Consider the following 27,538-nt stretch of genomic DNA (forward strand, 5'->3'; position numbering starts at 1 on the left):
ATCAATAATTTTAAATTTTTAAACAAAAAAAATTAATCTTGAAAAATTGCACATTTCTAAATCATAATGTGCATAATTTTCAAATCGATTAACATTCTTCATGTGCATTCTGTTTCTTTGGGTGATTAAAAAATAAATAATATCACTTTGTTGTGTGTATATATGCGTATACATATCTATTTTATTTTTATTGCATATTATTTTTATTTAATTATAATTTGAAAGTTTCTGAAACAATGTATAGATACCCAGTTCTATGAAAAACTTATAGAAATTATAAATATGTAATTATAAGTATAATTGTAAAAAATACATTTCTACTTTTTTTTACTTTTTTTATTTTATAAGTAGGTTTGCAGCTAAAGCTTTTAATTCTTTTTTTGAAATTTTTCCTGTACTTGTATGTGGTAAAGCATTTACAAATATCACTCCACCACGAAGCTTATATTGGTCCATCATGTTGTTGGTCACCAAGTCTATTAATTCTTGTTCCGTTACCTACACATATGCAATTTGATCATTATAGAATAACATAGTTGATTTCATACTCTGTGATAGAAAATAATTTGTAAAAATAACTAGTCACAATTTGTTAATAATTTGACTCTAAAAATTTAAAGAAACCGCCCTCGAAATATTCTTAACATTATGATGTTATTTTTAAGTTCTGAATTTCTTATAGAGTTCTATTTCGTGAACACTTGCTCTGCAGTCTTATTAAATTTGTAACAAAATTGTACCTCGACTTCTGGCGTCTTGACGACAAAAGCAACACAATGTTCATCGTCTATTGGATGAGGAATTGCTGTAACTGCAACTTCAGATACTGCTGGATGCGATAGTAAAACATCTTCAATTTCTCCAGGTGAGATTTGATATCCTCTGTATTTTATAAGATCCTTTATTCTATCGACAATAAAGAGTTCTCCGTCTTCATCGAAATAGCCGATGTCACCTGAATGCAGCCATCCTAAAAAATTAAGTTTATTTTTATAGTACAATATTATGTGATATAATTATTATTATTTTTAGATATTTTGTTGCATCTTATTATTGTAATTTTATACAAGTGGATATGTATGATAATGTTTTTGAAAAAAATGTTCACACAAATGTTGTATGCTTCAAAGTAGACATGAGATAATGACAAAGATTTGATCTTTGATAGTTGTTTGATCACATGAAGATCATTTTCAATTTCTTAAATGGAACCTACTATTTTTCATTACATATTCTTGTAGCTTATCTCGAGAGCTTTCTAAAACATAATAAAGTATTTTTTTTTAAGTACTTTTTGAGTTATAAAGTTCAAAGTTAACAATTTTTCAATATAAAATGTAAAATATATTATATATATATATATATATATATCTGGTAAAATATTCAATTTCCGGTAATCTTACCTTAATACTTTTATGCACGGAATAATGAAACTAATCAATTGATGTAAAGGAAACACAGGTACTTTTAAGAATAATTACGCAGCTGCATGTAGCCAATTATATATTTTTGTTAAACTGTTATCTGTTTTTTTACACCACTAAAAATCTATTTTATAATATATTTTACATTTTACGTAAAAATATTATTAACTTCAAATTATTAGTTAATTTTATAACTCAAAAAGTACTTTTAGAAAAATACTGTATTAAAGTGTTTTGCAAAATTCTCAAGTTAAGTTACAAGAATATACAATAAAAAGTAGTAAGTTCCGTTTAAGAAATTGAAGGTAATCTCTTTGTGACCTTTAAACAACTATCCAAGGTCAAATCTTTGCTATTTGATGTCCTCTTTAAAGCTATACAATTTTTGTCTAAAACATTCTTTTTAGAAATATCATCTCTTTAAGTTAATCCGGGATACATATATTTATGGTACACCCTGTATATAATAAAATGTTATAAAAAATATATTTCTGATTTTGACCTAGAATACAACATATTTTAAGCTCATCAAAATCGGAGAAGAACTTCACTATCTCTTTTAAAAGAGAAATTTTCCAATTATCGAGTGGCTGATTTTTCAGTGAAATCTTACTGTCATAATTATTGAAATATAAAATAGTCGAGAAAAATGTGAGTATTTTTACTAAAGTTCAAATATTTTTGAATCTTTGATAAATTCTTGTCACTGTTTCAATCAGTGACACATTTTCACTTAAGCAATATTAATATTATATTTTATCAATTCATTTTAATCGAACATTGATTTACATAAATCATTATATTTATGTAATTTTTTAATATATAATAAGCAATTTCTAAAAGGTTTTGGAAGTTAATCAGGATCATAATTTTGATTACATTAGATTCAAAATCACTTAAGAAACAGAGAAGAAGGATCCTAATTTGAAAATAATTATATGTATATGTTTTTTACCTTGTTCATCAATGGTATTTTTAGTTACTTCAAGATTTTTGTAATAGCCATTCATTTTGTTTTCCGTCTTTATGTACAATTCTCCCAAGCGATTTGATCCAAGAGCCATTCCGTTTTCTCTTTCAACGATTTTTATTTGTACATTTTGAACTAGTGTTCCGCAAGATCCATTCTTATGATTCGATTTTTGTAATGTTCCAAATCCACCAAGTTCTGTCATTCCTTGAAATGAAGATAAATGATTATGTTTTTATTATATATATTGTTAGTAGATATTTTGTCTCTTTTTTATTTTATTTATACATATACAGGGTGAGCCATTTTAATCAACACACGTAAATATCTCGTATAGTAAGCAACATGGAAAAAAATGAGTCCAACAAAAGTTTTTTGACTATGAGGGGAACATAAAATGGTGTTATTGACTTGACCTTGTATAATCATTTAAAGGTCACCTGAAGGTCAGCTTCAATTTCTTAAATGGAACCTGCTATTTTTCATTACATATTCTTATAGTTTATCTAAAGAGCTTTCCAAAATTTTATAATAAAGTGTTGTTTGATGAAGTACTTTTCATATTATAAAAGTTTAAAGTTTACAATTTTTTGGCATAAAATGTAAAATATCTTGTAAAATGTTTTATGTCCTTCTCATAGTCAAAAAACTTGTTTAAGACATTTTTTTCTATCTTACTTACTATTACTAGATATTTACGTGCGTTGATTAAAATTACTCACCCTGTATATATATATATATATATATATATATTTTTTTTTATTAAAAAAACTGAAATACTGTAATTTTAAACATTTTATGGTATAAACAAAATGTACTGCATGTGATTCTTTTTTGAATATATACACAGGTAGCAAGTTGTGCACAAGTTGTTATCAATTTACTTCAAATTGCTTTGATTAAGTTGTTTTCAATATTGAAGGAAGCGGCTTCCGACTTTGCATATTAGATTGTCGATTGTTACCGCTATCGACAATTGTGAGCAACTTGAGAGCAACAGTTGCTTTCTTAAGAACCGATTATATAAACAGTTATTGAAAATTACAGAACAACTTGACGAAAACAGTTTCTGTCTAAAATCTTAATCCAATTAGTTGCCTTTATGTTAACCTAAACGAAATTACTATTATGATCGCAACATAACGCTTGGCTATCTAAGTGTATACACTCAGATATCGTTGCTTAACATGTAATTTTGTTAACATTTAATTTTGTTAAGTGAATTTATATATAAACACACTTAACCAAATTAAATGTTAACAAAGTTACATGTTAAGTTTTGGATCATGCTTTTATTGCTGTATATTTTTTTACCCTATAAAAGAGGGTAATATATAAACAAAAAATAGCAATACAAATAAATATGAACAAAATAATCTGAATTATTTTTCGAAATTTTTACATTTTTTAAAGTCGAGGATTAGATTTACACTAGTGACATAATAAATAATTATTTTTATTTTCTGATTTCATTAATTAGATTTTTACAGCTTATTTTTAATGCTTTAAATTTCTGTATTACATATATTGATATTGATAGTAATATTAAAACGATAACTTACCAAAAGTTTGTAATATTTGTACATGTGATAAAATATGTCTCATTTCTGCGTGCATTTTTGATTTAATTTTTGAACCGCTGAAGATTATGGTTTTTAAAGATAATAATGGAAATTTTTTTATGTTACTCGCTCTGAACAACCGATTGATCATACTCGTGCTTAGAAAAGCCATGGTTATCTAAACAGTAAGAAATCATAAAAAAGTTTATCATAAAATATCATAAAAAATCATAAAAAATTATAAAAAATCATCATAAAGGTTAAGATATTCTCAATATTGAAAATGTCAAAATATTTGCTTAAACGAATACCTATTTTTATAGAAGAATAAACTTGTATAAATATATGCAAGGTGGTAAATATACACCACAAAATGTTAACTATTAAACACAATTCTTAACAGCTTGGTATTTCGGAAACAATGCTTTTAATTTAGAAAGTTTTAGATCTTAAATTGTGTAGATTTGGAAGATCTTCAAGCTTGAATAAATGTTTATCTCTTTTCCTTTCTTACCTTGTATTTTTCGATTAATAAACATAACATTTCTTCGTCGAACTCTGAATAAATGATCACTTTGGCGCCTTGAACGATTGCAATGAAATTCATCATTACCCCGGTTATCCAATAAATTGTCGAGGACCAAATTGCAATTCCATCGATTAAATCTACGTTCCTATCATCGCTAAACCGTAACAAAGAATAATTGGATAATTCAACGCCTTTCGGTGGCCCCGTAGTACCTGACGAATGCATGATGCACATTGTTTTTTTCATGTCAATGTGATCGACATACTGGAAATTTCCCACTTCCACGTTGCTGTGCGTACTCAAAATATCGGAAAACGAAATGACGTCCGGATGATCACCGAAAACCACAACCGTAGGATTGTAGTTACATTTTTTTGTTGCACTCAGGATAACGTTTACAGATTTCTTACTGCAGAATATTACTTTCGGAATAGTGAGCTGCATAACACGCACCGTATTGTCTAATGACAAATAGCGCACACAATTAATAAAGAGATTATATGAAATAAAACATTAAATAAAATAAATAATATAATAATAAATAAAAATATAATAATTATAATATAATAATAATATTATATTAATATAATAAATGTAATGAAAAATAAGTGTTATTATTTACAATTAATAATAAAGTAACTCTAATTAATTCAAAATAGATAAAATATATTTATAAATATATTTATATAAATGTAATTATAATAATAAAAAATATATTAATATATTTAATAATAATACATGATAAAATTTTAACAATAATAAAATGAATATAATAAAATATAATTATAAAAAAATATAAAATAAATATTATAAAATATAATAAGTTATAAATATATATATATATATATAAATATATATATATATATATATATAAGATATAAATATTATAAAATATAATAATTTTAATTCTTATTATATATATTTAAAATATAATAAATTATAAAATATAAGAAAAAATTAAATTAAGTTAAAATAGATAAAATTATATTTATTATTATTAGAATTTCCTTATATGTATTATCATTAGAATTTCCTTATATGTATTATCATTAGAATTTCCTTCTATTTATGACGTAGCAAATTTTTCATAAAACTGCGTTATCGCAGGAGAACTTACGTAAGTCCATATTTTCATTCCATGGATTGAATATTACATTAATATAAATCGCCGCTAAGCAAGGCACGATGGAATTGATATGATTATTTGTGCACACACTAATAATGTCGCTGGATTTGATTCCTCGTTCTTGTAACCACAATGCGCATCTTACGATTTTATTTTGTAACTCCGCATAAGTAACTACTTTTTCAGTGCATGCATCCAACTGTAATTTTATTGCTATATTACAGAGAGTCTCAAAACTACCACGTACATTTTATTGTATATTATTTTTAGTTAAAAAGACATTGAATGATTTTGAAATATCTTATATTTATTTTTAATATCTCTCTCATAATTTGTCTAAAATGTTTAAAGAAATCTAAAATATTTCTTTAACTCAAAGAGTACTGAATAAAACAATATTTTATTATGATGTTTTGAAAAACTCTCGAAATAAACTATAAGAATATATACAATAATGAATAAGGGTTTCCATTTAAAAATTTTTAAATGATCTTTATGTGACATTTTTATTGATTATTATATTTGTAATATTATCTATTCTTTTGTATAACACGTAACAATTTGTTGACAGTTACTGAAGATGAATAAAAATGAAATTCTTAAATTTGCTCTGCATACTGTGATTATAGTGTCAACGGATATCTTACAATAATTTTTTTATATATCGCGTAAGCGCGTAATTGCTTCTAAATCTCTAATCCATGTTTTTTGCCTTTAATTTTTAAATTATTATATTTGATGATACATATGTTTATTAGACATAATTCTGAACCTAATTATATTACAAAGATATAAGATTAAAATATACATAATGACGATTTAAAATTGATAAACGAGAATAGAATGATTATATGATAAACGATACAAAATGAGAATAGAATAATTATAATATGCTTGCAAATTTTTGTTTCTTTTTTTTAATTTGCGTTTTTGGTGTTACGATAATTAAAATATCAGCTGATATTGCAACAATCTGAGATCGTTGCGTACATTTTTCTAAATCTTTGCTTGCAAGCAATTTGCGATAATTGCAAATGTATTATTAATAATAATAATTAATTAATACGCTTTATAATTACTGGCAATTTTACATTTTAAATTATATACTTCTTTTTAATTATAAGTTAGATTTTTTCACATTACAGAAATACATACACATTCTGTTCCGAAAAAAGCAACAAGTTCAACGAGTCTGTAAAATATATCTGTATATAAAAAAATTATTAAAAAATTACGCTTGATGCAATTTTAAAAAAATAAATTTTTATAATTTTGAGATTTTATAATATGAGATTAATAAATGTATAATAAATGTTTATATGTTGATAAAAGTTAAAATTATTAATTTTTAAAGTTATAATTTTTTATTTTTCTATTTTGTTTGCATTAAGTGCTAACCGTGAACATAGGAAATATTGACTACACATATTGAACAAATGTTATCCAAAAAAAAATGATTTATTTCTCTCTCAAATGAAAGAATAAAGGGAGGTCATAAATATTGCTCTTTTTCTACTTTTGATATACTTTCTGACAAAACATAAGATATGCAGTTTATATTTCCTATGTCTATAATGCAAACATATGAAAATCAATATGATTAATTTTGTTTTTTATAAAATTGTTAAAAATTATTTATAAACGTTAATAAAAATTATGAATTACATTAGAAATCATTAGAGCGCCCTTGTGTTGTGCAGTAGAGATGTCATCGCGGGGATTAAGAATTTGACATTTGTTCAAAATAATATTAAATAAATAATATTAATTAAAATTACAAAAAATCACTACATAAAATCGGACAATGCAGCGCGCGCTTATATTGTCTACTATAATTGCCAGATATATAGTACTTTTTTACTCAAATCCGCTTTTAAATTTGATAATTAAATCAAGATAAAATTATCTAACAATAATATTCAATTACGTGAACAAAATAATATTTTATCCGCAAATTTCTCTATTATGTTTTTATTTAAATAATTTATGTAAAATGTTTCATATAATTTAATTATTATTTTTACTTAAATATAATACATTCCAAACATCAAACAAAAATTGAGCCAAGAAAAAAATGAATAAAAATGTCAGTTTTCTCTTTTTATTATTTTGTATTCTCTTTTCTTGATGTTATTTTAATTAATCTTTTTTTCTATTATAATAGAGAGACAATAAAATCAGTATGATTGTGCATCTGAGATATAGCATTATTGTCTTTTGTTGCCACTTTTAATGTAATAATTTAAATTTTTAGTAATTGTAATTTTATTTTTTAACAGCTATCAAACTATTAATTCTCACGATGAAAGCTGCTCGATGCTATGAATATAACGCACAACATGAATCACGACAGCCAACCAGCATCGCGAACAAGCGATAAGAGTATTAATAACAAATTTTTTTAGAAAGAATAAATATCTGAATATTTACGAAAATATTTTAAAAATAATAATTGTTTACGCTGTTTTCTATATTTGGCTTTCATTATTCATTCAATTAATTTTCCTAATTATTTTTTTAATTTTATCTAATTTACGATATGTATACTTGACATATTTAAAATTTTGTTTGAAAATAATTGTCTGCTTACTATTTTTGCGCCTGATTCTTATTAGCCCGATACTGTATTCTAATTATATAATTTATAAAATGTCTTCTTAAAATGTTTTTGTCTTCTGCCTGCGTATTGCTTTAATATAGCATAAAAATTTGCTAATAAAGGGATTTTTCAACATATAAATTAATGATATACATTATAATTTAGTTAATGATAATTAAAATATACTATTAATACAGTGCAATGTAAAAATATAGTTAATGATATAATAGTAGTAAAGAATGCATATTCTTATCTCTATAAAACACTATAAAATTTTAGAAGTTTTTTTCCAATGTTTTCATTTTTAGTTCTACATCTAATGTTCAAATAATATATTATTTTATTACTTAATATACACTTAATTGTTTTTGAGAACTTTAGTAACACAGATTTATGTTGTTTATCTTATAAACATATTGATAGAAGAACGATTAATAATAATATACAGATCCTATTATTCACTCATAATCATTAATATTTTTCAATAAGTATTATAGAATTATAAAACTATTTTTTTAAATTATTTTTTTCACTTATTGAGACACAGAAATTTATTTGCTACTTATGAGCTCGCAAATTTTATTTTTCCTAAAATGTCAGATATTCATTATATATAATGTATAAGTGTCGACTTACATGTGCGATTTTGTTTCCATGACTTTTAATCTTATTCCACATCATTTCTGCAATGTTCTTATAGTTAGGCATAGAAGTTATTTCTCCTTTATAAACATTGTCTTCCATAATAAAAGTCTAAAAATAAAATAGATAAATGTAGTTATTTTAAAAAAGACACAATACTTACAAGCCTTTGTAAACTTTTGTAGCAAATTTGTCTTTTATTATATATTTGTAATGTATATTACGCTACGTTGACAGTGTATTTTTATTTAAATATTATGTAAAAAAGTAAATTATTATTTAATTAATTATGCGTTTTTATATTTACTCTTGAATCGTTCGTAGCCATTTTGCCAGATGATGGAGTTTAGATGCTGGTATAAAATAAACACAATTAAACAGCAAGAAATATTGTTTGGTCAATGTGTCCAATCACAACTAAAGACTTGATTTTCGTTTCGTGCGTTTGAGATAACATCAAATAAAAATCTGTTAGATCTGAGAATAGTACAAAGAGACATTATAACATTCTTCAGACGTTTGGTAACGGAAAAGTTTTATATTTTGTGTTTGAGTTTTATTGACAATTAGTTTTGACAAAAGGACTAAAAAACAAAACATTATAGACGTGATCTGAGTAAGATCAGTAACATTAAGAAGGTTCGGCAAACAAAGTTATACGATAGCACACTGAAATCTGAAAAAGACACAGGATGGAAAGGAGGCTTCATGTTAGATTTATTACAATGCAAGGAAAAACCTAAAAGATGCCATATATTTTAAGAATTAGATAACTACGGTATGTAACAACATACACAAATATGATTTTAAACATCAATACGACATTTTTGAGCAGAGTTGCAGCGGCTCGAATTGATAACTCTGGTTATAGAGACACCTTTCAATCACAATTTAACATCCGATATAAAAAACGGACTTTTTTCAGATTGATATAATACACAGTGAGAAATTATATTGTATCAAATTCTGCCAAAAACGCATTTTAAAGAGAAAATGTTTTTATTATACACATATATTATTTTTATGATTTTATTATGTAGATCATTATTTATTTTTATTATTATTATATTGTAAGAGACAAAACAAGTAGTACAGTCGAAACGTTTGCGGTTTTTTAATGTTATAAGTATAAAATAAATAATAATAACCTTAGACTTTATTGCTCGTTTAGTTGGTCTAAATATTAACTTATTCTTAAATAATTTTTTAAATTTATACGAGTTTTTTAATATTTAATTTTAAAGAAAAAAGTTTAAATTTTTATGCATTTTTTGCCTTATTAAATTATATCAATTGATTTATTCCATGCAATTCAGGAAAGTTTTAGTGGTTTTGTTTTAAAAAGATTAAGTTGACCATAAAATAATCATTTAAATCTAAACTCTGATCTAAATTCAAATAACAATCATCATCATACTTTTTTAATATCAAATAACTTTTATTTGAAACATATTTTAAGATAACGCAAACTTTCTGAGATATTTGTGTGGATTTTTATAATAGAACTCTGTATATGAAAAAATGTTTGGTTTTGAATTTGTTTGAAGTTTAATTATATTTTCACAAAAACAAAAAAGTTTATATTTACGGACAATCTAATTTAGTATAATTATTTTGTTTGTTAGGTAATTGTAATTTAATGGTAAAATAAAATTCTAAAAATGATATTATTTTTTAATATGTATAAAATGATTATATATGTTTTTCTAGCTTATTCTTATAAAATATTAATAAAGCATTTAAATCCATTCCATTGTGACATTGCAGAAATGTATATTAATTAGATATGTAGATACGTAAGAGAATATTTAGGCATTAGTTGTACGTATAAAAGTTTGAGCAAAAAAAAAATGTTAAACACTATTTTAAGAAATTAGTTGTTTAAAAACAATTGTGATATTAATACAAATTACCAAATAAAATAATGCAAATTGCTAATAATTGTATCCTTATAATGTATAATCGATATTACTTATAAGCACAATTTCCAGAAATCCAATAATTTGAGCATAATTTATAGATTTGAGTATAATTTATACAATAATGAGAATATACATGAGACAGTGATTTTTAATGTGACGCAGACTCGCCAAATTATTATTGATCTTAAATTTATTTTGCGCAATTTTGAATTTATGAAAAATTTTTATTTATATTGTACATTGTATAAAATATATTGTACAGATTAATGGAATCTTTAATCACACTTGCATTAATTATAATTAAAAATATCTAATTATTAGCATGCGTTGATATTAAATTTATTATTAAACAATTAAATTTTTAAATTTCATAGCTGTTTTTCATAGCAGAAGTGTTACACGTAAATGGCTACATCTTCAGCATCGTAGCAAAGTTACTTTATTAAACTTAGAGATAAATGATATTAATTGTAAATTACGTGTCTTGCGTGTCAATTTGAATTATATCGAGAAGCGACTGTTCGAGAATCTACCGTCTGAGTTTGTCGTCGGTTTTTTTAATCATAATAGGCATATCCTCCATAAGTATAATAAAAGTGAGAAGTTGCGTCTAAGAAACAAATTTGAATATATCATTCAAAAGTATTATGGGGTTCGGAATCCATTGAGAAAAATTGATTATAGTAAATGGATTGTGAATATTAGTAATTGTCACGTTCCTGACTCATTGATGAATTTTTTAAGTTTAGGTGATAAGTTTGGTATGCCCATATGTAGAAATGATAAAAACGATAGGAAAATCTCTGCATTGGAAAATATAAAAAATATTGAAGTCAATCATCGAAAGTTTCCTAAGGATAGTCTTGATAATGTGAGATTGTCAATAGCGTGCTCGGTACACAAGTTTTTGAGTAGACAAAAACATGTCTGCTACATGAATAAATACATTTTTAATAGGTATTCTGAATGCTCAAAATTTTTGAAAGTAAACAATAATATTTTTGTAACAAAAGCAGATAAGAGCCAGGTTACGGTGCTGATGAGTCGGACAGACTATGTGGAGAAAATGAATAATTTATTGAAAGACGTCTCCACTTATAGATTACTTAATAAGACACCACTAAATGCACTGAACGCAAGAATTACTTCTTTGTTAAAATCTTGGTTAGACAATAAACTTATAGATGAGACTACATACAAACATTTGAGGTGTACGAATGGTAATTTGCCTCGGGGCTATGGTTTACCAAAGATCCATAAGGCGGGTTACCCTCTCCGTATCATAATTTCAACGGTAGGTCCTTTGTGGAAATTATTAAAGATAAAAACATTGACGATGGCCAGATTATGATTTTGTTGGACGTGACTTCACTTTTTACAAACACCCCGTGGGAATTAATTAAGATAACAATAGAAAACCGATGGGAGGACATCTCACAATTTACTTCGTTTAACCTTGCGCAGTTTTTACACGCCATCGACACGGTTATGCGCTCAACTAGTTTTGTTTTTGACGGTAAATTTTACGAACAGATTTTCGGTTTTCCTATGAGGTCTCCTTTGTCTTCAATTTTGTCTGACATGGTTATAGACGATTTGGAATCATATTGTTTGCGTCAATTGGATTTCGAACCTTCTTGTTATTTTAGGTACGTCGATGATATTTTTTCAATTATTCCGAAAGGAAAAATGGAGGATATGCTTAGGATTTTCAATGGTTTTCACACTCGACTTAAATTTACATCTGAATTAAAAAACAATTGTTCTCTGAGTTTTTCAGACACGAATGTTATACGTATTGGTGGCAGATTAACGACTAATTGGTTCCGCAAACCTACGTTTTCAGGTCGATATATAAATTTTCTATTAAATCATCCGATGAGATACAAACTCAGTGTGATCACAAGCCTAGTAGATAGGGCCATTTTACTCGCTGACTCTATGTTTCACGAAGAAAACATTAATATAGTCAGAAGAATTCTTCGTAATAATTGTTACTCGTTAGCGGTTATAAACAAAAATATTAACAAAAGACATAGGGCGATCAAATTTGGCGGTAATCTTAGCTCATTCAACCGAAATAATGTTGATGCGCGAACTTGTATGGTGTTGCCTTACATCAGAGATTTGAGCGAGAATATTACACGTTGAATTAATAAAAATGGAATTGATGTAGTATATACCGTTCCAAAAAATTAGACACACTGATAAAAAGAAGAAAAGATAGGATAGACAACTTAAAAAGAACCGATGTCGTGTATAAAATTGACTGTGCGAATTGTGATTCTACGTATATTAGACAAAGAGACATTTAAAAACGCGCATCAAAGAACATAGAAATAATATAAAAAAAGACACTACATTGCATTCAGTCGTTAGTTTGCATCGAACTTGCAACGATCATGAGTTTCGTTGAGATTCTCCGGTGATCTTGCATCAAGAAAAACCACCAAGAAAAAGAGAAATTGCAGAAATGTTTTATATAAAAAAACAAAGTAAAGGCATTAATTTACAGAAAGATACGGAGAATTTTAGTGGGATCTATGATCGTGTTCTTGACGCTATTTAAATTATTTTTATTTTTATTTTTACCTATTTATTTATTTATTTGACTTTGTTATGAGATTTTAGATTGCGAAAGACACATTAGTTTTGTCTCGATTTTTTAACGCGTAGTGACTAAAATCCTTGCTAACTGTTAACATCTATTTATTTCTTGCTTACTTCTGTCAATTTTACATTGTTCATTAAAACAATGGTAAATATTGTCGGTGGCAGTGAATTTGATTTACTATATTAATTTATTATGCATTGACGTTTGGTATGTAACATATTTTTGTATTTGAATTTATAATTATTTGTTGCAATAAAGTGTATTATAATTATAATTATTTTTATGTAACTTTTTATAGATTTACTTGAAAAGGGCTGCAATGATAGCCGAAACGTTGTATTTTAACTAATTATTTATAATAATTGATTGCCAGTTTGGTCGACTTTTACCATTGAGGAAATTTTTTTTTAAATTGTGTTTAACATCTTATTTTATCGAATTAAGATTAATATTTGTTTCGACCAAAATTAGTTTAAATTACAAATTGTTCTTTATTAGTTATAAACACTATGTTTCGACGATTGGATTTTGATTCTTATCAAGTCCTACAAGTAATACAATATCATTAATCAATGATATTGTATTACTTGTAGCACTTGATAGAGATCAAAATTCAAAGATCGAAACGTAATGTTTAATAACTAATAAAGAAAAATTTGTAATTTAAGCCAGTTTTGGTCAAAACTAATATCAACCTTAATTTTTTAATTCTCACTGGCGATTAACAATTAATTTTTATTATTTTATTGAACATGTTTATTTCTTACATACAAGTTTAAATATATTTTTATATATTTGGTTTTAAAGAAGCTTTTTCTAATGTATTTTTTAATTGTATTTAGAAGTTTATAGTTATTTAGAGATAATCAAAGTAAATTGAAGTAAAAAATGACTATAAGAGTGCAGTAAGTAAGGCGCGCATACAATTTATTAATTTAAATTATGTAAATATAAAAATAATGTAGGCGAAGTTTGAATATAAATATATCTATGGTAAATATTTTCATGTTAAAAACGTTAAGGTTAAAAGATTGAAATAGATGCAAAGAATAAATGAGTACTGATAATATCGCTCGAAAAAACATCACTGATGTATGAACATGATTATAATAAATATATGCAGAGTAATGAGATAGATATGTTAATCAAGAAGTGACAATGTCAAATTTTATCGAGATAAATTTCCTGTTTTATTATCTTGTCATTAGCTCTTATTGTCATTTTTTTACTTTGATTTAATTATATTTAGAATGGTCTATATAATTTTTATTTATTTAAAAATATCCCTCTTTTCCTATTAAAATTTTTACATAAATCTTTAAATTAAATATGCATCAGCGAATGATTAAATTAAATATATATATTATAAATTAAACTTCGGCTCGTATGCAAAATATGTGATACAATAAAAGACCAACTTAACGAGCTTATAAGATATTAATTTAAAAAATTTTTTATTGTTTTACGTCATAATATAATATTACAAATGATAAACGTTTCGACTGTACGACAGTCTTTTTCAATATCATTATCTATATGCTAATATGTCAAAGAATTAAATCATTTAGTCATATCGAACTTATTATAAATACAACATTTATGGAATTATAATGTGAAGAACGCAGTACAAATAGATAGCAGTAGCATATAGATAATGATATTGAAAAAGACTGTCATACAGTCGAAACGTTTATCTTTTGTAACATTATATTATGACGTAAAATAATTAAAAAATTTTTTAATTAATATCTTATAAGCTCGTTAAGTTGGCCTTTTATTGTATCACAGATTAAATTAAAATTTATATAAAACTTTTTCAATTTCTAAATATAAATTAAAATTTAATTTTTTTGTTAAATGAACCCCTTGCATTTTTATTCCTGAGTTTGTTTGCCAAAAATAAAATTAAATAATTAAGATTCAATAACAGGCTCTGTAATATAAATATAAATCTAAATCGTAAGAAGGCGTGAAGGCTAAACTCGGATGTTGCTATGGAAACAAATCGTGCACAAGGCACATATTACTCTTGGTGTACTAACCAAGACTTTGAAAATTAAAATAATCTCTTACTTGAGATTTCATTTCAAAAACTTTTTGACCTCCTTATCGAAATAAATAATTAAATGCGAGAGAAAAATATAGATCCAAAAGTCGCTGAATTGGGAATTGAACCCAAGACCTTTCGCTTGTCGGACGGCTGCTCTTCCAACTGAGCTATTAATCAATGATATTGTATTACTTGTAGCACTTGATAGAGATCAAAATTCAAAGATCGAAACGTAGTGTTTATAACTAATAAAGAAAAATTTGTAATTTAAGCCAGTTTTGGTCGAAACTAATATCAACCTTAATTTTTTTAATTTTTACTGGCAATTAACAATTAATTTTTATTATTTTATTGAACATGTTTATTTCTTACATACAAGTTTAAATATATTTTTATATATTTGATATATTTTTTATGTGGTTTTAAAAGCGCTTTTTTGAATGTATTTTTTAATTGTATTTAGAAGTTTATAAAACAAATAAATTTTATTCAAATTTCGACCCAACTGGCAAATTTACAAAATAATGCACGTCGTTTCGGCTCTCCGTTACGGGTCCTTATCAAGTATGTCTATAATGATAAAAATTACATATAAACAATAAATTAAACGCTATTATATCTTACATAATTTATACAAATTAAATAACTACCTATTTAAAACAAGATTACATTATAACACAAAACTAATATTCGCGATTGCACATCAAGGTGCTGACAAAGACGATGGCGCAAAACGAAATAATAGACGGATAAAAATTCTTTCGTGTTTTATAATGTTTATTAAAGAGACTTATTGCGGAAGATGTTTTTCATCAAAAAGTTTGATAATAATATTATCTTACAAAAAGATACTAAAAAATTAAACCCGATATATGATTTGTTGATACAGAGAGTATAAGTTACATTTAAATATTCGTGTATCATTATTTATTTATCACTCTGTTTTACTTAGTTATTTGTTTATATGTTTTTGTACGGTACTATCTTGGTTTTATTATCATGTTTATAACATATCTCTCTAATAGACATTATAAAACACGAAAGAATTTTTACCCATCGACTATTTTGTTTTGTGCCGTCGTTTTTGTCAGCACCTTGGTGTACAATCGCGAATATTAGTTTTGTGTTATAATGTAATCTTGCTTTAAACAGATAGTTATTTAATTTGTACAAATTATGTAAGATATAATGGCGTTTAATTTATTGTTTATATATAATTTTTATCATTAAAGACACACTTGATAAGAGCCCGTAACGGAGGGCGACATTATTTTGTAAATTTGCCAGTTGGATCGAAATTTGAATAAAATTTATTTGTTTCTTAATCATCACTGGCAACTTCAATTTATTTACAGAGTTTTTAGAAGTTTATAGTTATTTAAAGATAATTAAAGTAAATTGAAGTAAAAAAAAATGACAATAAGAGTGCAGTAAGTAAGGCGCGTATACAGTTTATTAATTTAAATTATGTAAATATAAAAATAATGTAGGCGAGGTTTGATTATATGTATATATCTATGGTATATATTTTCATGTTAAAAACGTCAAGCTTAAAAGATTCAAATAGATGCAAAAAATAAATAAGTACTGAACATATCGCTCGAAAGAACATCACTGATGTATGAATATGATTATAATAAATATATGCAGAGTAATGAGATAAATATGAATCAAGAAGTGACAATGTAAAATTTTATTGTGATAAATTTCCTGTTTTATTGTTTTATATTGTCATTTTTTTTACTTTAATTTAATTATATTTAGAATAGTTTATAATTTTTATTTATTTAAAAATATCCCTCTTTTCCTATTAAAAATTTTTACATAAATATTCAAATTAAATATGTATAACAAAATGATTAAAATAAAATTTATATAAAACTTTTTTATAAATATAAATTTTCTAAATATTATAATTTTTTCTAAATATAAATTAATATTTAATTTGTTAAATAAATTCTCTTACATTTTTATTCCTGAGTTTGTTTGCCAAAAATTAAATTAAATGTTTCTTTTTTACATATAAGTTTAGTTTAATTATATATATATATATATATATATATATATATATATATATGTATATATATATATTTATATATATATTTTTTCATGTTACAAAACATCAAGCTTTTAAAGATACAAATTGACGCAATAAGTATACTGAATATATCGCTCATCGAGAAAACAATTGATAGATGAACATGATTACAATAATTATACACAGAGTAATGAGATATATATTATACTTATAAATTTGAACTGACAACACTGGCTTCAATTTAGAGTTGTTAATATATGTTTATTTTAACGTTTCGACCATACGGGTTGTGGTCCTTATCAAAAATACAATTGTGATATCCTAAAAAAACCGATATAGTTACATCAGCCACGCTAATTGAACGAAACATGAATTACAATTTACAGACTTACTCGGAGTTACAGCATTTCGTCTTTTAGATGTGAGAATAAATTATGATTCGGAGAGATTTAACTTATGTCAAAATAATCAAATTATATCGAGTTATGTTTATGTCGAAGAGATTTAACTTATGTCAAAATAATCAAATTATATCGAGTTATGTTTATGTCATCATGCCTTGACATAACGAACAGTACTAAAGTCGATAATAACGCCAATTAAGTATGTCAAAGGTTACATCAATTTCTAAACAAACAATCATACTGGAGATATATATTATTCAAGAATGAGAGAAAATGCAATCCTTTAGCAAAATAAATTCCCTATATTTAGCTTTTATTGCCTTTTTTTTACTTTGATTGAATTATATTTAAAATAGCCTTTCTAATTATATTTATTTAAAAATGTCCCTTTTTTTCTATTGAAAATTTTCACATGAATCACTTACATGCTTCTTCACATAAATCACTTACATGCTTCTTCATGTTGAACAGATGAAGAAGAGTCATCAAACAGTGACTTCTCTTAAGTGCCGTCGAATTCAACACAAGAAATGCACTAAAAAATACATTTATGATGAAAAAAACAAAATAAATAAAAAACTATACAAAAAAGAAAAAAATAAATTATTTTAAAAAACAAAAAAAAGTAATTCTGCCATTGGCGGTTCCAAGCCCGTATTTAAAAAGAGAAGGATAAAATAACAAATACATGTATATATTTTCAGTCTGTCACACACAGACACACACACACAAAATTAAGACAGTCTATTTCATGCATATGTGTGTTTCTTTAACTTTGATGACTTATAACTTTCACTTTCCCCAACGTAAAAAGCTTTTCATAGAGTGTTTCGGAAAGCTCTCGACTTCAACTATACAAATATGTGATCAAAAACATGCGACACTTGGACCCAAAAATTGGCCTTATTGGCCCTCCTTCTTTAACAAATGTTTATTATTTAAAATGTAAAATTTGGGGCTGAAAAATAATTAACATATAATATTAATTCTGTATAAACGCAGAAAAGTTTTTCATAAAATATTAAAAATATTGTTGATACTGCCAAATGTGTAATTGTGCAGAATACGATAATTATAGTTAATATTCTAGCACAAAAATATTGTAGGAAAAAGAGAAAAAAATAGTTTTAAAAATAATAACATTAATTTTATTTTTTAGAAGTAAATATCAATAACAACTAATATTATTTATTTGCAAAAATATATATTTTGTTTTTCTCACTTCAGATTTGGATCAAATTATATTAAAAATGACTTTTGTACTTCATTTTTAAGGAAATAGTAAATATTTAAATAAAAAAATACATACTATTTTTTATGTAACTGATAAAACCAAGATCATTATTTAACATTTTTTAAAATCGCCACACGGCATAAAAAACTAGATGCTTCAAGTTAAATTTTGGTACCTTGGAAGTTAAATTTATTTGAATACAATTTTGAACGGGGTTGTGCACAGCTCTTTATTGATGACTTAGCACGAAAGCACTGAACTTACTTCTATTTTCAGGATGCAATGCTTACCAGTAATAGTCGTGACATTAAAAGACGCTTGTTGATCGCACTATGTATCCTAATTGTGAATGCTCGCAGTGTTCTGTTATCCACGACAGTGATGATGTCATTCTTATTGCGCTAAACAACTATATTATATTATCAGCTAAGTCTTCTCTACTTTTATATACGCGCGATAACATTATTTAGAAGATATTTCATAGCTTAGTGTGTTTGTAAGATTATATTAAACTAAAATATAAAATATCTCGTAAACTATTCACTTTTTTTAAATATTTTACCATTATAATTATTTATTATTTTAGAATATTGTGTGTGTGTGTGTGTGTGTGTGTGTGTGTGTGTGCGTGCGTGTAGGCGTGTGTGTGTGTGTGCGCGTGTGTGTGTGTGTGAAATCGACTTATGTAAAAAAATATAAATACATATACATATATATAGTGGTTTTATTTTAAAAAATAAAATTGACCTTTATATGATTTATAATTTGACTTCTACATAAGTCAAGGTCAATGTCACTATCAAGTTTGATGTGACCGCTTTAACTTTTAAAACCTCAACCTCTAATGTCATCAATGATAGTTTCAGATCCACAATCGTCATTTGTGAGACTTTTGTCTCAAGATTTAAATTTTTTATACTGGTGCGTTCGTTAGTAAAATAAAATATAATGGACAATTTTCTATTAGTAGAAAAAAGACTTTTATTAAAATTTTTTAATTTTCTCGTCTTATTCGTATGAGATGTAATTAATAATCACTGTCTAATTTTTTATTAGAACTCATTAACTCAATTAAATATGATTATATGAAAAAATATGCATTAAAAACTTAGATTCATTTGAGAACTTTCTTAATTTTTCTATTTTATTCGTAAAATCAACACTACTTCAGAATCAAAGTACTATTTTATTATGTATACATATAGCATAAATTTTTATTTATTTTGAGTTACTTTTTAATATCATTATTTATGTAAGAAATTAAAACAATTTTATAAAAGAGTTTTTAATAAAATGTTTATAATTGTTTTTTTAAATTTTGAGTTTGTGCAATTTTTGGTATAATTATTTGTACACTTTTGTACAGGATGCATATATGCAATTTTTTGTTAAAATATTTTTATATTTAAGTTCACGCTCTTATAAATATTAAATATTTAAACAATCAGTAAAAAAGCCGCTAAAGAGCAATAAATCTGGATGTAATATGAAATATTTCGTGTTTATTAAAGACAGTCAAATTTTAATCATGAACAGTCAAAGTTCAAATTAATCATTTTTGATAATTAGTTTTGTAATTTAATATCTTAACATTATCAGTTAGAATGCATTTTGGAGAAAATGTCCAATAGCAAAGTTGTATGGTTTCAAGCGGGGAGTAAGATGATGACTTTGACTTTGACAAGTATTTTTTGAATTATACAGGTTTGAAGTTAACAAGTTTTTGACACAAAATGTAAAATATCTTGTAAAATGTAGTTTTCAGTAATCATAACCTTAATACTTTTGTGCGCGGAATAATGAGACCAATTAATTGGTTTAAAGAAAATACATTAGTACTTAATAAAAAAATGTTTTATTATAGTGTTTTGGAAAGCTCTCGAGATAAGCTATAAAAATATGCAATAAAATATAGGGGTCTTTCCTCAATGGTAAAAGTCGACCAAACTGGCAATCATTTATTATAGATAATTAGTTAAAATACAACGTTTTGGCTGTCATTGCAGCCCTTTTCAAGTAAATCAAAAGTAAATGCAAAATAAATTAATACAGTAAATCAAATTCACTGCATACCTCCGTAGTACTACCTTGGTAGTGACTAAGATTCTTGCTAACTGTTAACATCTATTTATTTCTTGGTTACTTCTGCCAATTTTACATTGTTCATTAAAACAATGGTGAATGTTGTTGGAGGTATGCAGTAAATTTGATTTACTGTATTAATTTATTTTGCATTTACTTTTGATTTACTTGAAAAGGGCTGCAATGACAGCCGAAACGTTGTATTTTAACTAATTATCTATAATAAATGATTGCCAGTTTGGTCGACTTTTACCATTGAAGAAAGATTTTTATTAATATTACTGGCGAACCTTAAGGATTATTATCTGAAAATATAGGGGGTTCCATTTACAAAAATTAGGTTGACCTTGAAATGATCTTGAAGGACATGGTCAAGGTCAAAGTCAAGGTCATTCATCTTACTCTCCGCTTGAAACCATACAACTTTGCTATTGGACATTTTCTCTAAAATGCATTCTAACTAAAGATATTAGGGGGGGTTCGATACTTTTCGATGACCCGGTATAAATACTTGGTTGAGTTCTATCTTTCCACAATGTACTTAGAGATGAAATGGTTCGGAACAATTAACATTGACAATTTCAAAATTTAATGTAAGTAGACACGTTTTTATTATATTTGTTTGAATGTAAATTATGATGGTCATCACCTTAACAAAGTTCCATTCTATAGAGGGGATCATAAATAATAAGGATCTCGAATAATTCCACGCTTTTCAACGATGGAATCAGAAGAGAATTCTTTCCTCCATATATATCCTAAGAAGTGAATGTGGTCAAAAATATTTTTCTGGATTGTATTTAAACATGGAAACATTTGACTATTGTCATAACGTTTAAATAAGTTAATTTTATCTATATTGTCATTACACAACACATTATCATTGTGTCTTAATGAATGTATTCTCACGGTATCATTTATTTCCGTATTAGCCAATATGTTAATTTACACTGAAGAAGACTGCGTACAGTCAAAACGTTTGTAATTTAAAATTTATTTTATTTTAATTTATAAGTAAATTAGAGAGATAGAACATTAAATATGTTTAATGATTGTACTTCTAAATTATAATTTTGATCGTAGTGTCAATTAAAATAATTGGATTATATTTATAACTTTTATGTGATCTTTTAAAATTAAAATAAATTAGTGAATTTTTAATAATTTTAAGCTCGTCAGTTGTCCTTTTTATACAATCTCAAATTTTACCATTGATATGAGCGATAATAATATTTACGTATTTTTTTATTAAAGGTTAACAATTTTATATTTTCATTATTTCTTATGTAATTTATATCACGTTGTATATAATTTCTAACTATCTTTGTCTTGTACATTATTAACACCGTAAGCATTAAACAAAATAGTCCTAAAGTCTCGACACCAGAGCAAATGTAATTTTTACACCGTTTGTTCGCATATTTTAAGTTTAATGTTTAGACTAATAACTAATTTCTATACTACAATTTGTTATATTATTTATTTTTTTTATATTTATATTGAGAAAGGTTGCTGACAGCCGAAACGTATACCAAATTTGACTGTCTTTAATAAACACGAAATATTTCAAAATAGTTTTATGTTAATTTTCAATAATTTAAAGAAGCAGTATATTTTGTGTCAATTAAAATAACACTATTTCATAAATTAAGAGACACGATAGTGTCTCGCGCCCAGTTCGCGGCATAGCCAAATAAAAAGAGCGAGGCACACTGTGTATCTTTACGCGAAGCGGAGACTTGAGTCTGTTATAAATTTCGAATCCTCAATAACGGCTGAAGCAATCGAGTTTATGCTAGATTTAATCGATAGATTGAGTTTGATTTATATAATAAAAGTGTCTTTATTTTTTCTCTACGTGCTTTGTAAGCGGAAATATTTATATGCAAAGTCTAAATATGAAAAATTTCTTTTAAGAAACGTCCCCGTCATCGTCATTATCGTCCACGCACACATAGTAGTAGCGTGCTATACGTATTCACACGTATACAACACATGCGCACACATATATCACATGTACACAACACATGCAATAGATATGTAGTAGTAGTCTTGTACGACTCTCACGTTCCACAACAGATGGCATTAGTGCTCTGCGATCTTGACAACGTGAGGAGTTATGTACCTAATACACGTTGACGGCGGGGTTATGTACTTGATTTGATTTCTTGACGTGTATGTACACACATAACAGGTACGTGTTTTAATATTTATTTATAATATATTATATTTTTTCATATAATAATATCTATTTTCTTGTTACGCAAGTATTCTATTATTTTTTTCATAAGATTAACAATTATATTCTTATAAAAAAATAATAGAATGATTGCGTAACAAGTAAATGGATTATATTATTATTATTAAAAAAATATAGTATATTACATATTATATAGTATTGCATATCACATGTATTTAAGTAAGTATCTAAATGCATATTTATATTTTGATATTTGCTAATACTTTCTTCGTACGTTACCATTTTAAATTATTTCTTTTATAATAATAACTACTTTCTTGCTACACTTTCTTTTTTTATAAATACATATTTATTGATGTAAAATAAGAAAGCGATCTTTACCAATAATAATGACTTATATATTTATGAAAGATGTAGTACGATGGTAGCGTTGCAGAACATTATTATGAAAGAAATAGTACAAAATGATAACGTAACATAATAAAAGTAACAAATATCAAAAAGTTGCAAATATCATTATATAAATATATATTTATGAAAGAATATGTTTGTGATATACTAAATATGTGATATGCAATACTGTACATATAAGTGATTATAGTATTATGAAAATATTTTTTCATATAATAATATCTATTTTCTTGTTACGCAATCATCCTATTATTTTTTCATAAGATAACAATTATATTTTTATGAAAAAATAATAGGATGATTGCGTAACAAGAAAATAGATTATAATAGTGTTTTATATATATATTACCTTTTTTTAAAGGTAAGTTTTTAGAAATTATATCATTCATTTTTGTATATAATCAAACTAATTCTCATTTGAAAAACAATATTATTATGAAAAAAGATATAGTATATGACATAATATTTACTTTTGTTAGCAATATATAAAGTTTTAAATACAGATATAAATATATATATATATATATATATATATATATATATTGGCGGATAACTGGATGAACGCGATGATGACCGAATTTAAAAACATTCTTGCACAACATACCTGGAAATTGGTCGAACGACTAAACGATCGAACTGTAATTGGTTGTCGCTTGGTACTAACCACGAAATTGAAGCCGGATAGAACATTGAACCGGCGGAAGGCTCGACTTGTTACTCGTGGGTCTTTGCAACAACCAGGCATTGACTTTATGCAGACATACGTGCCGGTAGCGAGATTGGAATCTATGCGATTGATGATGGCACTGGTCGTACGTCATAGGATGAGGATTCATCAACTAGATATTGTAACTGCATATCTAAATGGCTCTCTGGACAAAGAAGTGTTTATGGAAAAACCAGAAGCACTTGAGAAGATTTTTTCGGAGATAGTTCGGCGGATGGCGAGAACAGTGCTTCCGGAACCAAAGCGGCAAAGATGTTACACGACGCTCGAGACGAAAACAAAGTTTGTCTCTTGAAGAAGGAGCTTTACGGCCTCAAACAAGCTGGACGCCAATGGCACACCAATGGAGATTGGATGCTGTCATCCGGAATCAAGGATTAACTCTTACCAACGCCGATCCGTGTTTATACAATCTGAGACGTGGCGAAACAAGATTGATTGTATTAATTTATGTTGACGATATTTTGATATGTTCACAGGATGAAACATGGATCAAAAAATTCTGTCACGGCCTAGCCAAAGAGTTTGATGTTAAGGAACTTGGCCTTGCACGATATTGCGTAGGGATTTAGATTGACCAGGAGAAAGGCATGATTTTGCTCAACCAGCAAGGATACATTCAGGAAATCATTAAGCGTTTTAATATGAAGCTTTGCAATCCGATATCCACGCCTGGAGAAGTTAAAGCACGAGTGGCAGATAAAATAAAAACTCATACGAGTAAGGAGAGTAAGGATTCGACTCTGCCTTATCGTTAGCTTGTCGGGGCTTTGATGTTGATGTATTTGGCCATTGCTATGCGGCCAGATATTGCGCATATTATCTTGCGCAATTTAATAAATGCTTTACGCAAGAACAATGGGGGATTGCAAAACGCGTATTGCGCTACCTACAAGGCACCTCTAATTTTGGTCTATGTTTTAGAAAATCTAACAATGGACTGATCGGATATTGGAATGCAGACTGAGGTAATTGCACGATTGACAGGAGGTCATACACCGGCTACTCTTTTATTTTGAGTGGAGCAACTGTGAGCTGGAAGACCCAAAAACAACGGACAGTTGCCCTGTCGTCGACCGAGGCCGAATATATGGCACTTGCGGAGGCAGCAAAAGAAGCCGCCTACCTACTACACGAACTCGGAGATCCGGGACTTAAAAGAATTACAATTTACTGCGATAACCGTGGCGCACAAATTTTGACGGAGAATCCGGTTTACCATGCTCGGATGAAGCATATAGACATTTGACATCATTATATTTGACAATCTGTTAAAGACGGGATCTTTGCATTAAAGTCGATACCGACGGCTGATTGTGAGATGGTAGCCGACGTTTTTACAAAAACTTTACCAAAACCAAAACACTATCTATGTGTAGAGTCATTAGGATTAAGAAGGATATGATGTGTATGCATGATGAGATTTTGTGATTTTCGATCGCGCTTGGATCGAGTAGGGCGTGTTGAGATTTGCATCTCTCATTATTGCATTACACTCTATTATTGTTCCTATTATTATATTGCATCATATTATACATTATATATTATTCGATCTTCGCGCGTTTTAGGCACAATTTGTGTTTACTCGATTGTCCGTGCTGACGCGTCTTTTGGTTTTCCCCGTCGTGACTCTCGATTAAACGTTTCACTGCTCCGAGAGCCGTCGCAACATAAACACGTATCAGAAACTGACTGAATAAAAGGTTTTGTTAACTATAATCGGACTATTGTTTAATTCTGAAACCAATCTCGTGCTTTTCTTTATCCTGCGCCAACAGAATCTTACTACAAAAGTAATGATATAAAAAAAATTGCGCTCAGTGAAAGTAGAAGCTTGTATCAGTAGAAAATGAAAATTGCAAACATATATAAAGTCGTATAATGAACTAGTAAATTAATATAATAGTAAATTAATATAAAATAAAAAAAATAAAATTTTAGTTAAAAAAATTTGGCGCGCTGCTAAATAATATCCTAATAATATTAAAATTAAATTATTTGTTACTTTAAAACTTAATGCAGTTAAAATATATTTTGTAGTTAAATTAATTTATGTAACTTTAAGGTGCATTGTAATTTTGAAACTTAGTAGCGCGCTCAGTTTTTTTAACTAAAATTTTATTTTTTTTATTTTATATTAATTTACTATTATATTAATTTACTAGTTTATTATACGACTTTATATATGTTTGCAATTTTAATTTTCCACTGGTATAAGTTTCTACTTTCACTGGGCGCCCAGTGAAAAAATTATTATATTAGATATTATTTATATGTGTTGCTAAACCTGTATTACTGTCATGCCTCGGGTCAGGCACAAGGAGTCGCGCCAAATTTGGATAGAAATCCGGGGCGGCAGGAATAGGCTCGGAATTGATGTATTTAATTACGTCACTTTGCACTTTTATTAAAGAACCTTAATTTTTAATTGAACACTTGTTGTTGGTTTATTTTAGCAATGTTATACGTAATAATGTAAGTTACTTAAGATAGTCTCGCAATAGCGATAACACGTATATATTTATTTAATCCGCGAACTACGTGTGTGACTCTAGCGTTCTTGATAAGCGACTGCCTCTGTGACTGCGACTACTCGGTTTATATAGTATCGCTTTTTGGAAGGTTCCTTGATCGGAAGGGGTGCCTGGCAACGGACTCTCTCGATCGAGAACCTAGATGCAAGCAAAGTAAATTTAAAGTCCTTCTGCTTTGCTTACACTTTAGGCAATTTCGGTTCCGTGTATATCTCGTAGCCGAAGCGTTGGCCGAATTCCGACGGGTTAGCGCTCTCATCTAAGCAAAACTAAAATTGTCGATAATTACCGAAAATTTTGATTTCACTATTATCGGCAGTTTCCATATATTAAAAATTTACATGCATGTCAAAAGAAACAACTTTATTGTGTTCAACATATTATATTTTTTAGACAACATAATATATTTTTACTGTTGAATCATCTCGCACACGCGTTTTTATCTAAGCGTGTCAATGACAGTAAAACAT

At 26.8% G+C, this 27,538-nt stretch overlaps 1 protein-coding gene across 7 annotated transcripts; it reads right to left on the reverse strand.

Annotated features, from left to right (window-relative positions):
* Positions 1 to 215: 215 nt before the first annotated feature.
* Positions 216 to 27,096, reverse strand: LOC114940666 (luciferin 4-monooxygenase-like). 7 transcript variants are annotated; one of them, XM_085486747.1, is made up of 10 exons: positions 19,405 to 19,523; positions 18,331 to 18,415; positions 9,160 to 9,205; positions 8,847 to 8,963; positions 5,603 to 5,810; positions 4,471 to 4,946; positions 3,957 to 4,134; positions 2,380 to 2,601; positions 741 to 970; positions 216 to 498 (listed from the first exon to the last, which is right to left on the reverse strand). In XM_085486747.1, the coding sequence occupies exons 3-10, from the start codon at positions 9,178 to 9,180 to the stop codon at positions 337 to 339; spliced, it is 1,614 nt and encodes a 537-aa protein (XP_085342873.1). In that variant the 5' UTR covers positions 9,181 to 9,205; positions 18,331 to 18,415; positions 19,405 to 19,523; the 3' UTR covers positions 216 to 336. The 7 variants fall into 7 exon arrangements, with proteins under 7 accessions (XP_085342873.1, XP_085342869.1, XP_085342871.1 ...); XM_085486743.1 differs by having other exon boundaries at positions 9,160 to 9,329; positions 19,405 to 19,509; XM_085486745.1 differs by lacking the exons at positions 18,331 to 18,415; positions 19,405 to 19,523 and adding an exon at positions 26,831 to 27,096 and having other exon boundaries at positions 9,160 to 9,329.
* Positions 27,097 to 27,538: the final 442 nt, after the last annotated feature.

The sequence above is a fragment of the Nylanderia fulva genome, unplaced genomic scaffold (assembly GCF_048542155.1).
Source record: "Nylanderia fulva isolate GAGA-0341 unplaced genomic scaffold, ASM4854215v1 Scaffold472, whole genome shotgun sequence".
Lineage (NCBI taxonomy): Eukaryota > Metazoa > Arthropoda > Insecta > Hymenoptera > Formicidae > Nylanderia > Nylanderia fulva.